The 17,167-nt window shown below is 40.5% G+C and overlaps 1 protein-coding gene across 1 annotated transcript in view; it reads left to right on the top strand.

Moving 5' to 3' along the window:
* Positions 1–17,167, top strand: part of LOC141456502 (lachesin-like) — a 353,521-nt gene that overhangs the window by 31,128 nt on the left and 305,226 nt on the right. Inside the window, exon 2 of the mRNA XM_074132563.1 lies at positions 14,445–14,557. Coding sequence (XP_073988664.1) covers positions 14,491–14,557 — 67 coding nt within the window. The 5' untranslated portion in view covers positions 14,445–14,490. The remainder of the gene's footprint in view (positions 1–14,444; positions 14,558–17,167) is intronic.

Genomic DNA, 17,167 nt, shown 5'->3' with positions numbered 1-17,167 from the left:
ATATGGTAAAAGAAAATCATGAGTGGAGAAGGCACCCAGTAGTGCCACTCCAGTAACGTGCTTTGCTCTCACGATAAGAGAAGATCACGAGGCCATCTTCTCTTTAATCTCCTTAGAGGATTACCTGGTAATGTAGAGGAAGATAGGTGTTCTATGAGAGGGTTAGGATGAGCTGCTGTAGAGGAGTGAAAATTTGAAGAAACGAGTGTGAGCAAGATCTGTCGTGAGAGTGATGGTAGTAGATTGCAAGAAGTTAGTTGAGTCGCTAGGAGTGTAGTTGTGTTGTATAGTTCTTCTGATTAGTATGGCGGTCCCTCCGTGAGCTGTGTTGTCTTGATGGTCAGTTCTGTGAATAATGTAGTCGTTTATGAAGAAATATGATCTGCTTGTAAAGTGGGTCTCAGTAATCAGCGCAATGTCAATTCTTTTCTCATGGAGAAGAATGTCCAGTTCATGTCGTCGTGAAGTTAGTCCATTAGCGTTCCAAAGAAGTATAGTTAATGAATGTTGAGTGTGAGCCGTAGTAGGAGTTTAAGGAAGTAGTTTATTGACTAGCGAGGTGAGAAGCGAAATTAGTGGAGTTACCAGGTTTTTCAAGTCAGTGATGAAAGAGTTGAGTGTTGATGTAATATCGATTGGAGAAGTGGTTGTGACTGGAGCTTGGGTTTGAGATTGAAGAGAAGATGGTCCAGCTGCTACTTCAGCATAGCTTAGGGTACTGGTGTTTGGTAATGAAGCCTTTCTTCCAAGCTGCAGAGGAGATGAAGAGTGAAGCTGAGGAGCGTGGTTCGATTCCTGTTGCCTTCTCAGTGCAGACGGGTGATTATAGACTGGTTCCAGCTTTCTCTTCTGTTGTAGTTCTTTGTTGACAGTGCATCCTTTCCAACTTGCCACATGTGGTCCAAGGCACAGAACGCATCTAGGTGGGTCTTCTGCTTTCAGCTGTGAGATGGGCTCCTGCTTTTAGTATTCACCAATTCTGTATAGATTTTTTCAAACCGTGCATTACACTGAAATGTAACCATCCAGAGATGAGTGCTTGAATCCTTCTCCAAGAACTGCTTTAAAATGATTTTTGCTTGAAAGAAAAGAGAGTTTTCTCACCTATTTTCACACAAGTACCTTAATATAATTTTATGGAAAAACTGTTTTAAATATAAGTTTAGACTGCTCTACGTACATAATTAATCGCACTCGTCAATTAATAACTCTTTCGAAGACACAGAAATAATCATATTGCTGAGATTTTGGTTAGTATTTTACCCAGAGTTTTGATTTTAGCACTCAAAGATCCGTCACTTAGCTCTTGGTAAAACTAATCACCGATCGTTTATCTTTACACCAAGACAAATGAGGTACCGTACTTTTGAAATCTACTGCTTCATCTCAATTTTGATTGGAATCTGACAATCACATTAGTGAGATTCGTTTGTATGGTTTGACGATGTTGTTCAGAATTGACTGGCAATTTCCTTGACTTATTAGGGCAAATTCTTTCTTCATTATTAAACTCCTGCTACATCTTTTCTTTAGTGGTTCTTAATCTTTTTAGAATTGCGGAACACATATCACTTGATATTTTTTTTGCAAAACACTGACATTGAAAGAACTACATGTGTGTGGGCGTATTAGTGCGTAATTTTGGAATTAAATAAATTATGCAGCTTTATATTTATTTTATCCATTATCTGTTAGTTTTATTTTATTTCTATTATTCAAAAACAGTCGAAAGATTCATTCAAAAATAATTTTACAGAAAAATAATATCTTGAATAAAACCTGCTCATTTCGTACCGATCTTTCGCACTCCATCTCGAGCCGAGATATTGGAAGCTGCACGCTCTTTTACATATTCGCTTAGACATCTTTAGACTGACAACCGCTCTTGGTCCGTTGGTTCCCTATGGCCCATTATTATCTCTTACTAAAACTTAGCGGTTTCACTCACCTTATCTATGTTCCATTAGCGATGTCAAGTATGATGTAGCTACCACACAAACACATATAAAAAAAAGTTACATTGTAAAAAAGTTATAATAAAAGTTATTAAAAAATATTTAATATTTACTTATACATACATTAACACTAAACCTACCGCGACCGGTCAATTGACCGTTTTTTAAATTTGATTTAAATTTTCTAATTACAGCGTCATCATACCGCCATTAAACTTCACGACTTTTCCTAAAATATGCATACAATTGTTTTTTTAATATTCACTTCTTTTCCTAATATTTGATTTTTGAGAAAAATTTGTAGTCCGCTGAATATTTTCATTTTATTTACTTATTATTTAATTATTTAATATTTTATTTTATTTATTTATTTATTTTTGTAACAGAATTCTCTCAAAATCTCAATTTGATAATGCATTTATCGGATTATTGTTTGCATGTGGTGCATATGAGGCGAAAAATGTACGATATTGCCCTTTTCACTGGAACAAAAATAGGGACGAGCATTCTTCTCAAACACTGTGAGCAGAAATGTATAGACGGAAGTTTTGAGGTTTATTCGAGTGGATCAAAGAAATAATCGTTTACAAACCGATAAATTTGCTTTGATTTCTAAATTTTGGAACAAATTCGTAGAGAACAGTCAAAACTGTTTCAACCAAGAGCATATATCTCTTCCAAGGACATTTGTTCCCAACAAAGTCAAGATGCAGATTTACTCAGTACATGCCAAATAAACCGGACAAATTTGGTATCAAATCTTGGCTAGCGTTCGATGCAATAAAAGGCTTTCCATTTTTGGGAAAACGTGAAAGCAGAGAACCTATAGTTCCGCTTGGGGAGTTGGTCGCTCTGAAATTAGCAGAAATGTATACAGCTCGTGGAAGAAATATAACCGTGGAAAATCTCGGAGATGGCCTCAACAAATAGTTTTCAATATCCTAGACTTAGCCCCGGGATAAATGCATGGATTTTGTATCAAAAACTACCGGAAGTGAAATTTCAAGGCAAAAGTTTGTATTACCATTGCAAAAGCATGACAAATATTAGTACACGAACCAATGGTCGGAAAATAGCCAAATAAGATACTGCAAAGGCAATAAGACTAAAAAATGCTGTATAAAATGTAATAAATACGTATGCGGGAAATTTGCAATTGAGAAGCCTGTAATTATAAAAAATGATGCAAAAAAGAGTAAAATCTACGAGATTTATTTTTAAACAAAAGAAACTGCGCTTTTTCATGGTTTAATAATTATTATCTTCATTCTAAAATAAGAAATTTAAGTAATTTTAAAGTCCGGTCATTTGACCGCTCACGGTAGGAATAGTTATGCATAAATGTCGGTAGGTTTAGTGTTAACGGCGGGTGTTGGTCTAATAGTCAAGAACGTGGCTTTGTAAGTAGAAGATCGTCAGTTCGAATCCCGTGTATGACTACTTTTTATTTGTTAGAAAAAATTGTTTATTTTGTTATTTTAAGTACGAGCTTCCGCCCCCGTCCACGCCTAATTGGTTAAGCCCCGCCCCCCCAAAAAACAGGCGATTACCTTATACTTGTTTGGATAACTGGCTTTTTAAAAGTCGCCAACAAATTTTTTCGTGAACTTAGTAAACAATTGGCCACATCAACGACAATATTTTGAGGATCCAGGAGCCACCCTGGTGTAGAGAAATTATCATTCATTTAAATTGTTCTATTTCTTTTAAAGACTGAACGAGGCAGAAACATTAAAACAGTTTCAATCTCTGAAGATGGATGAAATTTTGAAACGTGTTAGAAAAAAAGAAGAAAAAAAACCTACTATTAAGTAAAACATCTATCGAATTATGTAGGCGCTCGAGTACGCCTACACCCAAATGCCCAAGTGGGCGCTGTACGAAATAATAGTAGACAAAGAAGAATAGAAAAACTAAAGAGAAATAAAAGAAAAAGGGGAAGGTACTTACCCTTTGCAAGGAGCGATGTGCGTGAGGTATGTTGATAATCTGCCTGAGAAGCGATGAGAGGAAAGGAAGCTGTGGAGCGGAAGCGTGTATATATGTTTATGTAAATGTGTGTGTGTGTGTGTGTTGAGCTCTGAGAAAGGGAGGCAATATGTGGGCTCAGGCTCAGAGAAGCGTAGCGGAAGTGGAAATGAGGTAAGCGGAAGAGTAAAGGGGGAATAGTGCAATAAGTGCACTATAAGCGGTGGAATATGCGTGAAGCGATATTCGGGAGAGGCGTTTAGATGCGGATGATGCGTACTGTTAGGTGTCAGCGGAAGTATGAAAGTAATAGCGTACTAAGGGCACTAGATGCAGATGAAAAATGATAGGCGTGAAGTGATGAGTGAAGCGTTGAATATAAGCGTATTAGCACAGAAACACAGAAGCGTAAATAGCGCGGTCCCGCAGAGAACTGTGTAGGCTCGAAAGGTGACCACACGGTCCTAAAGGAAGTAGTGGGGCAAAGGGCTTAGAATAGGAAAAACAAATAAAGGAAATAGAAGTGATAGGTAGTGACGCATTTGGCATAAGAAACGGAAACTAAGATTTTAATATACTGAAAATTATTGAATAAAAAATAAGACTTAGTAATTGGCGATAGTGATAGCAGGAAATTAAGGCGGATGCGTACATTAGTACGCGCGCGGGCGCGAGACTGAGCCGCGGGAGTCGGAAGTTAGTCACGACCGAACATCCCGCCCGCCCTGAAGGCTTGGCTTCAGCGAAGATTGATAAGCGGAATCTCTATTGCGATGGGAGAGGACAGAGCTTGTTTAGCGGTCGGCGGAAAGTGCCGGACGCGGTGGTCACATCAGCCACCCGACAGACGCCATCTCGTCCGGGATGTAAGGCGGTAATGCGGCCGAGCGGCCATTGGCGGGGAGGAGCATTGTCTTCGCGAAGAATGACGACAGTACCCGGCGAGATGGCTGTGGCGGGTAGCAACCATTTCTCACGCTGCTGCAGCGTATGCAGATATTCTTGACTCCAGCGCGTCCAGAAGTCCTGCTGGATACGTTGTGTCAGATTCCACCGGGACAAGCGGTTGAGTGCCAGATGGGTAAGACGGCGCTCAGGCGGAGCGGTTAGGGGGCGGAAAATTGTATCACAGGAAGTACCACAGGAAGCGCGATAGCTGGAGCGACCGATTCGGAAGCGGAGTACGGATTTGCGGATGTGTGAGTGACGCATTCTCTGGTTTCAGCGGCGGAAGGCGCAGGGATGAGAGCCACCGCATCCAGAACGAGAGGTGACACGGAGGAACGCTGGGGAGACGGATTGGACTCGCGAGTATGAAACACAGTTCCGGGCGCGAAGCGTACGTGGATATTCCTAGACAGCGCTGGGCGGTATGGCCCATGAAGTACCCAGCCGTAGGTAGTGCGGAAAGCGCCCGGCGCGCGAAGCGTGGGGCGAATTACCCCAGTGAGCATGAGGTGCGGTAACACATCATTTCCCAACAGCAGCTCAATGGGCTGCGGATAATTAAATGAGGGGTCTGCCAGGGGGAGAGCTTGGAGATGGGGCCAACTGCCAGCAAAAGGCCGCGTGGGCAGCGGAGGAATGATATCCTCTAGGACGGTAGCATGGACCCGCAACAGGGGGGGATCTCCGCAATGGGAGATAAAGAAGTTGGTTCGATACCGGGAGTGAGCGGTAACAGCGCCGCCGAGCGTGAGCAAATCGGAGGAGCACCGGTGCAAGGGGGAGCGGAGGTGGTTAGCGAACCGACGCGTAATGAGCGTTTGGTGGCTTCCAGTGTCAATTAGGGCGCGCACAAAACCGTGAATGTTTTGATTCACAGCGTGTACCGTGATGGTAGGCAAAAGTGGGTATGGATACGCGGGGGGGATGGTATAGGCGAGGGGGGTTGGCGGAAACCCTCATTCCGCGTCCAATAAGGGGCGGGGAACGCGGGAGCGGATATGCCTGCGAGAGGGGGGGAGTTCAGCCGGGTTAGGAAGAGCGGGCAAGGGGGGCGATTCATCTTCGAACGCGGGGGGGGAGGGACAGTCCGCCCAACTAAAGCGCGACGGGGGAGACGCTGAGGCAGGTGAACGGTGTGGCGAGGTGGCAGTGGGGTTGTCCACCGGAGTGGCAAGCGGTAAGCGGGGCGGGGAGGTCGAAGGGATAATCTGCGGGGCCACTGGGCGGTCAGTGGGAGACAAGGGTGCCGATGGGAAATCGGAAGACACGGGATGCAACATCGTATGATGTCGTTTGTTACAGACGCGGCAGGACTGCACCGATCTGCAGGCTGTAGTCAGATGTTTAGCGGAGAGGCAATTCCTGCATAATCGGTGAGCATCTATATATGCCCGGCGCTGGGTGATAGACAGTGTCTTAAACCGGGGACACTGCCGAATAGAATGCTTAGCTGCACAGTATTCGCAGCTGTAAACAGACACCGGGGGCGCAGGGGCTACATATTGCGCGGAGGGGTCCCGAGAGGCAATAGCTCCACGGGGCGGATACAGGGGGGTGCGAGCGGAGGCGGAGGGATTAAGCGCGGATGCCCTGCGAGGCGCAGGGGGGGAAGCGCATGCGGAGGCAGGAGTTACGGCCGCGCGAACAGGGGGACCGGAAGAGGTCACCCGAGTGACGGCGAGCGAGCGCCTACGCAGAAACGTGCGTAAGTGTTTTACGGTGGGAAAGGGCTCATCAGCGTAGGCCAGCTCGAAAGCGAGCTGACTCTCCTGGTCAAGGCGGCGAGACAGGAGCAAAAACAGTAGAAAAGAGGCCGGGTCATCCGCGGGGATATTAAGAAACGTCTCTGCACACCCCACCTGCTCCAGCAAGGCCTCCAGATGCTGAGGTGTGGTACGCGGGGGGGTCTGAGGAGCGCGGGGAAGTAACTGGTCGAGCAGCGATAAGGCGAGGTTGCGGTGGCTGTCAAAGTGGCCACACAACAAATCCCACGCCGTTAGGAATTGCGCTTCCTGGAGGGGGATGTGAGAAATGATAGAGCACGCAACCCCGGAAAGCGCCCCCCGTAGATAGGTAAACTTCTGCACCCCGGAAAGTGCGGGGTTGGCGATAATGAGGGACGCAAACTGGTCCTTAAAGTGCGGCCACTCCCGGATATTGCCGGAAAAGTCCGGTATCGGTAGTGGGGGGAGGAGCGGGGCAGCGAAGGTTGCTGCACCGACAGCGGATGAAGCGGGGCAACTTTCTTCGAAGGTGCAGATTATCTGTCGGTGTAAGTCCCGCACTTGCTGGACCTCAGCCGACAATTGGTCTTCTGAGAGGCCTTCAGGAAGCGAGTCTGCCTCTACATAAGGCTCAACGCTTTTAAGGAATGTAGCGTAATCGGCCTCGACCAATCTCGTCATCGAAGCTATGAGCGTTGAGGACAGAGGAGCGACTCTAAGTCGTTCGGCAAAGTCCTCGAGATGTCGATCCAGGGCCAATTTAGTTGCTCTGATTAAGCGAGTGAAGGCAACAAACGATAATGCACCTGCAGTGCCTTTCCCTTTTTTAGGCGCCATAGTGGGTTTTATTAAGCGATGCGGAAGAAGTGGACTGTATATGTGCGAAAATCCGGCCCGGAGGACCAAAATGTAGGCGCTCGAGTACGCCTACACCCAAATGCCCAAGTGGGCGCTGTACGAAATAATAGTAGACAAAGAAGAATAGAAAAACTAAAGAGAAATAAAAGAAAAAGGGGAAGGTACTTACCCTTTGCAAGGAGCGATGTGCGTGAGGTATGTTGATAATCTGCCTGAGAAGCGATGAGAGGAAAGGAAGCTGTGGAGCGGAAGCGTGTATATATGTTTATGTAAATGTGTGTGTGTGTGTGTGTTGAGCTCTGAGAAAGGGAGGCAATATGTGGGCTCAGGCTCAGAGAAGCGTAGCGGAAGTGGAAATGAGGTAAGCGGAAGAGTAAAGGGGGAATAGTGCAATAAGTGCACTATAAGCGGTGGAATATGCGTGAAGCGATATTCGGGAGAGGCGTTTAGATGCGGATGATGCGTACTGTTAGGTGTCAGCGGAAGTATGAAAGTAATAGCGTACTAAGGGCACTAGATGCAGATGAAAAATGATAGGCGTGAAGTGATGAGTGAAGCGTTGAATATAAGCGTATTAGCACAGAAACACAGAAGCGTAAATAGCGCGGTCCCGCAGAGAACTGTGTAGGCTCGAAAGGTGACCACACGGTCCTAAAGGAAGTAGTGGGGCAAAGGGCTTAGAATAGGAAAAACAAATAAAGGAAATAGAAGTGATAGGTAGTGACGCATTTGGCATAAGAAACGGAAACTAAGATTTTAATATACTGAAAATTATTGAATAAAAAATAAGACTTAGTAATTGGCGATAGTGATAGCAGGAAATTAAGGCGGATGCGTACATTAGTACGCGCGCGGGCGCGAGACTGAGCCGCGGGAGTCGGAAGTTAGTCACGACCGAACAAATTACGTATTTTGGTTTACCTTATCTTGTATTAGTCATAAAATGGATTTTATCGCTTTTAATCGATCAGAATTTACAGTGTTCATTCTATATTATGGAAAATTTAACTAAACATGACACTAACAGCGAATATTAATTATAATTTGCAATTATACAAAAAATTGTAAGCTTAAGAAAGTCGTAAATACAAAGCAAAGCATTTGTACTGGTTGAGAATCGGTTGTAATGGTTGTCTCGACTGTTATTGTGTTGCAGATAAGGCGACATTAATAAGCAGACAGTGTGACCAACAACACTAAGGCCAATTTCCCTACTTATCTTTCATCCGTAATGTATTCTATCTCCCCCTCACGCCCATTCCATTCTCTCGCTCTTTATCATGTAGGCTTAGGCGAGTGCACATCAACAAGGAGGGAAAAATTATGAACTATCTTTCGACTTTTTAATAAAAATAATTAAAATCATGGATTATTTATTTACGGAGATTTACTATTACTAGTACTTTGCCAACTTAACAGATTTAATTGTCCTATGTATTTTATTTATACCGATCGGTACTGCCACGTTCGTCAAGGGCAGGCCCTCTCGTCCTTTATACCCATAAAAGCTGGTGTCCCTCAAGGAAGCATACTGGGCCCTTTCCTTTTTCTAATATACATACTGCTGACTTACCTCTATCCCAAAATACAATAGTTTCAACTGTTGTTACTGCTATACTTTCATCCCACTCCGATCCGGTGCAAGCCACTCAAAACATTCAAATCCATTTAGGGTGAAGGGACCAGTAATTGACTGCTTAAGAAAAAATTCGAGTTTAAGGTAGAATAACTTCCGTTATTTTGGCTACAGGTGAAGGTTGTAAAATTGTACCGCTCCAGTAGGATGTATTTTATTTTATTAATATTTTAAAAGCAGTAAATTCGATCTTTATGTCAACCAAAAATGATTTTTTTTGGAAGTATGTCAATGACCCAGTAATTGACATACCGAATTTTCGGTGGAACCAGTGTTTGACATGGGGTGGGACCAGTAATTGACATACAAATATATTCATGAAACGACATAAGGTATGCATTCAAAATCACTTTTAAATCTAAATAAATCACCTAAATCACTTTTTCAATTGGATTTATAACAAAAATCAGTCTTATTCATAATTCATTACAATCAGTTTTTAAATAGGCAAACCTAAATAATCTAATATTTTTCAACATTACGCTTTTTTATGCAGTTTTTGACGATCAACCCTAACACAACTCTCCTACTGGACAGTTTTAATTAAGTCCCCAAGCCAAGACAGGTAATTTGAATAACAGCCCTTACTTTCAATAGTACCAGGGAGATATTAGCTAACATACTTGTTAGATCGTACAGAATGTCTGTCGGCTCGCTTTTATCTCTTTCTCTCAACTCTTCCGCTCTCTTATCCTTCCAAGTTTCCGCTAAATATTTTGTTACTTAAACCTTTTTTTGGGAATTTTTTTTTGGTTCTCACTTTACCAAACTCTTTACTTCCGATTAGACTATGTGGTCACATCCTTGTTTTATCCATTCCGCCTATAACGTTGCTACTGATGGCATCTACGTGTCTTTGGGTTCGAGTTGTTGGTGCTTTCTAGTGAACAAAATTTCTCCTACGCTTCCCTTCTTTTGGAGCGCTTCGCTAATATTTTCCACAATCTGTGCTGCCAGTGTCATTTGCTTCGAAACCAAACTATCTGAATGTAATTCATTCTTATTTTCTGCATCTAAACAGTATTTGATTGTTTATTATTACTGAGTTACCTCTTGGGCTCATTTATATATACACTGTGTGCACGTTAATCGCGTCCCGCCTCAGGTTGTAAGCATTCGCACTGACAACAGTAATAAATAAATGAAACATCAATGAAAAAAAAACTAGATTAAAAAGTAAGTAATGTGTAACATCACTAAGTCACCAACTTCTCCACTTATGTTTAATTTCGCACCTGGTACTTCTCTTGAGGGAGCTTCATTTTTCCCCTGGCCGTTTTGTTTGATGGAATTCTATGGTTCAGCCATTTCCTCCCTTTCTTCTTTGGCATGTGGCAAGGACCCAAAACTGAGGGAGAATGAGAGATTTTCAAACTCCGATAAGTGGGCGTCGTTTTTATCAATCACGTAGGCCTCAGAAGCTGTTCGGCGATCACGATTATTCCAGTTTGTTGTTCATACATTGTTATTCTCTACAGAATAATCATTCTGCATGCCCTCTTGAAATAAGGCGTACATTTGCTAATTCATTAATTTAAACATATTTTATGTTGCCGATTTTTATCAATGATTTTATTTTACAATGTATTGAATTTTTAATTATAATAAAATTTATCAACCTATCTTATCATTTTCCCAGGAAGTCAATCACTGGTCTCAAACAAAAAAGCTGTAGGACTAGTAATTGACATACCTGTCAATTACTGGGCAAATTGCCAATTCAAGGACCAGTGATTGACAGCCCCATTTTAATCCTCAATGCTTCTTATAATTAAAAAAAAAACTACATAAATGAAATCTACAAGTAATACTAATTATAACAGAACATTGATAACCACACGAATATATGAACAAATAAACGAAAAATAAGAAAAAAGAAAAATTATTTTCTTATCAATCCTCCTTAGCAACGGCTTGTTTTTTCCTTGATTTTGAACTTTTAACACAAATAACCTTCCACTGATACCAAGGAACCTTCCAATAATTAATATTTTTCTGGAACTGCTGCCCAAAGGCTTCTCAATAACGAAATTGAAAGAATCACCACTAAAAACGGCTCATATCCCTTATAATACCAGTTTATATCTGGTATGTCAATTACTGGTGCCCAGTCAATTACTGGTCCCTTCACCCTAAATCTTCTTGAAACCAGGTTCCGAAAATGGAAAATAAAAATTAATGAACAAAAATCAGTGCACATTACTTTTACATTACGAAAATCTGCGAGTCCACCAGTTCAACTGAACGGTGTAACGATTCCTTCAGCTGACGTAGTACAATACTTAGGACTGTACATTGCTAAGAGACTCACGTGGAACCCACACACTCGACTGAAACGACAAGACGTGAACAGACGCTACAAGCTACTTACTAGATTACTTGACCGCAGATCTAAACTCGACTTGAACTGACAATTTATAAGACACTGTTAAGACCCATATGGACACACGGAGCAGAAGTGTGGGGCTCAACCAAACCTTTTAACTCCAAACGCCTGTAGACACTTCAGTCTAAAATCCTACGGAAAATCCTGAATGCTCCATACTACATTTCTAACCTTACCATACACACTGACCTTCACATCCCTTTTGTCACCGACCTAATAAAGTCCCGCAAATTTCACAGCCTGCTAGCTCTCCATCCTAATCCTCTTGTCCAACAACTCTCCTCTCCTCACCTTCCCGACAATCCACCTCGCCGTTTGAAGCGGAAGTGGCCTAGAGATCTATTGTGTTTAAATCACTGTGAAAGAGTTTCACCTGTGAGTGATTACTCTAACCATGTCATTACAAGAGAACTGAACCAGTAAGATCAAATTTACTTGATGCAACAATTGTTGCAGTTGTAAATATACAAATAAAGTAAAAAAAAAAATATATATATGTTTTTTTGAAAGACTTGTTCTGGCTGATGAGTGACCTACAAAACCCTGCTTTGGCAACTCCTACCCATTCCTGAGTTTTGATGGTGATTTCAATTGTTAACTCTCTCTCGGACAATCAGTTGATAGATAGTCAACCGAACAATCAGCGCAGAATTTTCAAAAAAATATCAGAAAAAACGTTGTAGAAACTGTAAATTTGTGTTTTTGCATTCAAGTGTTTGAGCAGAATTGAAGCTAATGTTAAAACAATATCAAATCATTGGGCCACTGTGTTCAGGAAACAGGCCTTGGCCCTTACAAATGTCGTAGTAATGTGATCCCTAAGAAAAGAAAGATTTGATTCATTCCAGTTTCAGCTTTAAATCGATTCGATGAGAACTTGTTCTGATCTAAAATCGATAACCAATTATGGATTAATTTATATTTACAAAACCGTTATCAACCAGCCACATACTTCATTGCCAAACGCATTTATTCACAAGCAGCGGGATCTCTTTGTTTTCAAGATTACGTCCATGCTTTTCTGAAGAAAAAGCTGATAAGGATCAAAGAAGAAACTTTCTAGTTTTATGTAGCTCCTTTAGATCCTTTGTCCTGCCTTCTCCATTCTCTCAATAATTCGAGATCAAAATCTTTTAGGAAAATGTAACGAGAATTGGACGAAAATCATCCATTACTTCTTGAAGGCATCATTGAATATGCCTACTTTCATCATTTTCTATTGTTCGAGGTATTCTGCACTGCGTCCTGACCCCCCCCCCTACTAGAGCCAGGTGAGAACCTGCAGCTACCCTTGGGGATGAAACAATTCACCTAGGTTCTCTAAGATTGAAAAGGATAAGAAGAAGCCGACAGACAGCTAAGGATAACAACTTCTTTAAAACATCCACCTCCATTTTCCATCCTTAAATATTCTTTAAAAAAAGAATATTCTAGGGGGGAGCAAGAGGGTTCTGTGTGAGCTAATTTTCCTCTAACTCACTGGTAACTCATCTTGTCTCACCAGGCTCTCTAGAAAGTATGGGTATCTCCAGCCTAGGCATCAAGATCTCAAGGGAAGTAATAGGGTAGAGAAAAGAGTCAGATATAATCTTCCAGGTTTCCCATGCAACTTTACCCGCGAAAAGTCAACCCCTGCGCTTGCTAATAATCTTTAATTTGAAACACATCCTGCGTGCAGAAAGTGTCAAGTCAAAAAAATTAGTAAAGATGAAAAATATTTAATTATCACGAATGCGAAGTACTGTCTTCGAAATTAAACACAATGTGAATCAATAATGTTGAAGCTAACCAGGTCAACAGTTAATACTCTTATTACGGTTAATGTGATAGAAGGCCAAGTGACCATGATGTCATGTAATTAACGAATCCAGACTTGCTAAAAGGATATGTCTTTGAAGAAAAGTAGACGTGATTTGTGACAAGGACACTGTCACATCCTGAAATACTGCATGAGGTCATGAGGATAGGATGGTCTAGTTACTTATTTAAAGGATGTAAATTTGTAAACATATCAATTTGGCTTAATGCTAAAGGTTAAATACTTATGGAAGAACGTATCTCTAAAGGTTCAGTTCACTAAAGTAGTTTCGGTTATTTATTGTAAAAGAAAGTAATTTGGAATTAATTAGAATTATTATTCTGAAAGAATAAAATGACTGTGGTTATAGGAATAAAGGTATTCATTAGAATGCGTGCAATTATTTTTCACATTTTTAATTTCAGTGATAGATTTAATATTTTTAAAACAGAATGATGTCAAAAGGAACATGAAGATTAGAAATACCAGTGAATAGCAACATCCTTCATGCGATAGAATTAAAGCAATTGAAATGGTTTGGACACATACTTTGGATGGGCAAATACCCAAGGCAGTTTTTGCCTGAGATATTAAAGAAAGAAGGAAAAGACAAGTTGGGAATAGATGCAGCAGTCAGCTTGAGCAAAAGGACGTAACATAACATGGAATACCTCGAAAGAAATGACTAATTTTTTTAGGCAGGCTTTAAGTTCAACTTCCAAATTAGGTGTCGTGGACGGAGGCTTCTAGCAAACGTACTATTAAATTCTCATCTTGGTCATTAAATAAAATCCGAGGCCTAGTTGGGGTGGAATTGAACCTAGACTACAATTCTTCGCTTTGAGAGTCTCGTCTCTAACCCTCCGAAATTTGGTTAGGATTGACAGCTTTCAGAAGAAAAACTCAGATTAATTCATTGATTGATTTTTTGTCCAGGCTTAATGAGAAATCCAAGCCAGTGAGGGCATGAGAAAATATAAAAATCCTAGCAAATTATTCGCATTTCATATCAATTTGAATATTTTCAGATAATTAAAAAATAAATAAATAGTCAATTAAGTTAGATCTTTGATTCTAGGAAATACTTAGAAGGATAATCTGAAACCAATAACAATGCTCATCAACCAGATACTGGCGTAGTTATAAAAAGATGTGTTCTGTTTGTTTTAAGGTGGCTGCAGATGATGAAGTCAGGGCAGTGATTTGGTCTTAGAGAAATGAACAAACTTCTGTGCCTGGTATTGCCAGCTAGGATATTCTTATTGCCGCTAGTTATCATTCAAGGTAATCTTTAATGTTTAATTTCATTTAATTTCAAATTGTAATTTAGTGTAATTTTTTTTTGGAAAATTGAAGACCGCTAGTTGGCTTGACGAACAGCAACAAGCAATTAGTCCAACATATAATGACAGCGAAGAAGTAATAATCCTTGGGGGATAATACAAACTGTTTCAGAGAACTGTAGCCACACTCTACACACTGTTGACACTTTATAGAAGATCGCGTGGCCGTTGGGAATTCTTTTGAAAGGATACTGAGGAAAATAAATGGGTTAAAGGATTGTTATAAAGTGAGCGAAAAGAGTGGAATTAGCGAATAAGTTACAGATAATTAGGAATTGGAGATCGACGATTGGTTGTTTAAAAAGTAACATTACTTAGACAGTACGTGTTTTTAATTAAAGGGATTAACGGCAGTGGATCTTGGAACGCTTGGAACCAGTTGTACCAACTGCGCTGCTGCAGAATGTGAGGAGGATAGGTTGGGATACATTGCTGGGGTACACCAGCTCCTAAAGGACAATACCCAATACGAGAGAAAGTAAGGAAAAGTTATTAGGTATGTGGAATGTTGCGATTAAGTTGCTTCAGTATCCTCAGTAACCAGTGCTATATCCGATTCTAAAGCAACATCTAAGAAGTCCCCAAAATAATACTGCTTCCGCGCAGTGCAGGATGTCGTCTGTATTGTTAGACGATGGAACTCCGATATCCAACTGATAAGATTCCTTCAAGTAGCCTCAAATTCTCTTGAAAATGAATTTGTCAAAAATCTTTTGCACTGTAGGAAAACGCTTATCAGACTTTAAATTGGGTTCTGACCAATTTCTTCACATTAAGATATGAAGAAATGTGATTTATTGATGTGAATCGGGTCCTTCATTCATGAATGAAGTTGATTCATTAGTTTGATGAAGAAAATTTGTCTTCCACTTAACCGATCACCCACTAATTATGTTTAATTAGAAATTTATAATTTTTAATAGGGAAAAATTTCATTCCGGAGTTTTACATTACTGTAAAGAGCACCATTCCCCTCTTTGGGTGATTCGTCAAGATAATAAATGTAACTTTGTCAAAGTCTGGCACTTTTTGGAGTGTAGATGTTTTATTAGATGGGAAACTTCAGAAGGTATTGCCTTGTGAGATAAGAGAGCAATATCTTCGTCACAATGAAAGTACTGGTTCAGTAACTGGAACTAGGCACCTGTTGAATGAAATCGGAATCTGATAAATCAAAGTTAGCAATTCGTAAACCAAGGTTAGGCATTCGGAAAAATGATTCTGCGCTTACAGTTTCAGATTTTGTCCAAGTGGTGATGTGTTTCTAAAGGAGAGGAGCCGCCGGGTTGCAGACCATAAAGATTAGTTTTCTATTGTTAGAACAGTGGTTCTTAACCTTTTCAAAGACGCGGAACACAATTATGTATATATTTTTCTCGCGGAACACTAACATTAAAAAATTTGAAATTCGGTATTTAGCAAGAACTTAAAATTAATGAATAATAAAAAATTGAATATAATTTTCAAAAAAGATACATGTATTAATTAAAATTAAAAAGAAAATGAACGATTTTGCCCATCACTAATTCACTTCCACTGGAAAAATGCAGTAAAAGACTATGACTTAAAAAGATAGGCCAACTTTGGTAGTAGAAAATTCAAATTTAAAAAAAAAGGAACGTTTTTTTGTTTTCGTATCTTTCTTAAGTTTCTAATTTTTAATTCATTTAAAATAGAAAATTCGCGGGACACTTGGACCATATTTGCGGAACACCAGTGTTCCGTGGAACACTAGTTAAGAACCACTGGGTTAGAAACTGTACATTCATCTTGCAAATTTGGTTGGAGTTGCGCTAAAATTAAATTACAGCTTCTATTCAGTCAGATGTACGGTCTTTAATGTGATGGATAGCGGGTTTGGTGTTAAGTTGACGTAGCGCGCCGTTTCTTAGTTAATTGGTCCCTTGCATCAGTAAATTATGCACATTATTGCCTTAAGAAAAACATGAATATTTGCGAGTCCTTCCACTCACTTACCCTGAATGCTCTTAATTACAAGGTCATTATAAGAGGAACAATTAAATACTGTTAAGAAACCTAGGTTCTGACCAAAGAAAGCGAGGTCACGCTACCATCGAGAATGAAAAATTCAGAGCCCTATTTTGACCTCCGTGTGAAAAAGAAAGGAAAACCAAGAACTTTTTCATGAAGTAAGATTTGGTGACTTTCTTTTAGAAGAACCGGTTCCGATAGCAACGCTGGTTGATTGATTTGTAGGGGGAAGAATGTGGATGGCCTAAGAGAGGCCCTGGGAAAAGATGACTTGACGATTTGTTGGAGGATCTAAAAAAAAAATGGGCATGAGGAGATGGAGATTAGAAGTGCAGAATAGAAGTGACTGGAGCACGTTGTTAGAATCGGCTCAGGTCCCTGGAGAGCTGTGGGGCTATTTGGGGGAAATAAAGAGAATTACACGCTGTAGTGGCGTCATAGTTTGTGGTAAGCCCTAAGCAGATGATTGTACAAAGTAATGTACAGCTTACTCAATCTCTTCTGGAAGATTTTTAAATAATTATGTAGATACCAATATTTGTAAAAAGTTTCTCCAGGC

The sequence above is a fragment of the Rhodnius prolixus genome, unplaced genomic scaffold (genome assembly GCF_049639745.1).
Source record: "Rhodnius prolixus isolate KJV_2025 unplaced genomic scaffold, Rpr scaffold_4, whole genome shotgun sequence".
NCBI lineage: Eukaryota > Metazoa > Arthropoda > Insecta > Hemiptera > Reduviidae > Rhodnius > Rhodnius prolixus.
Note: the sequence above shows the minus strand (reverse complement) of the source record. Positions and strands in the feature narration are given on the sequence as shown.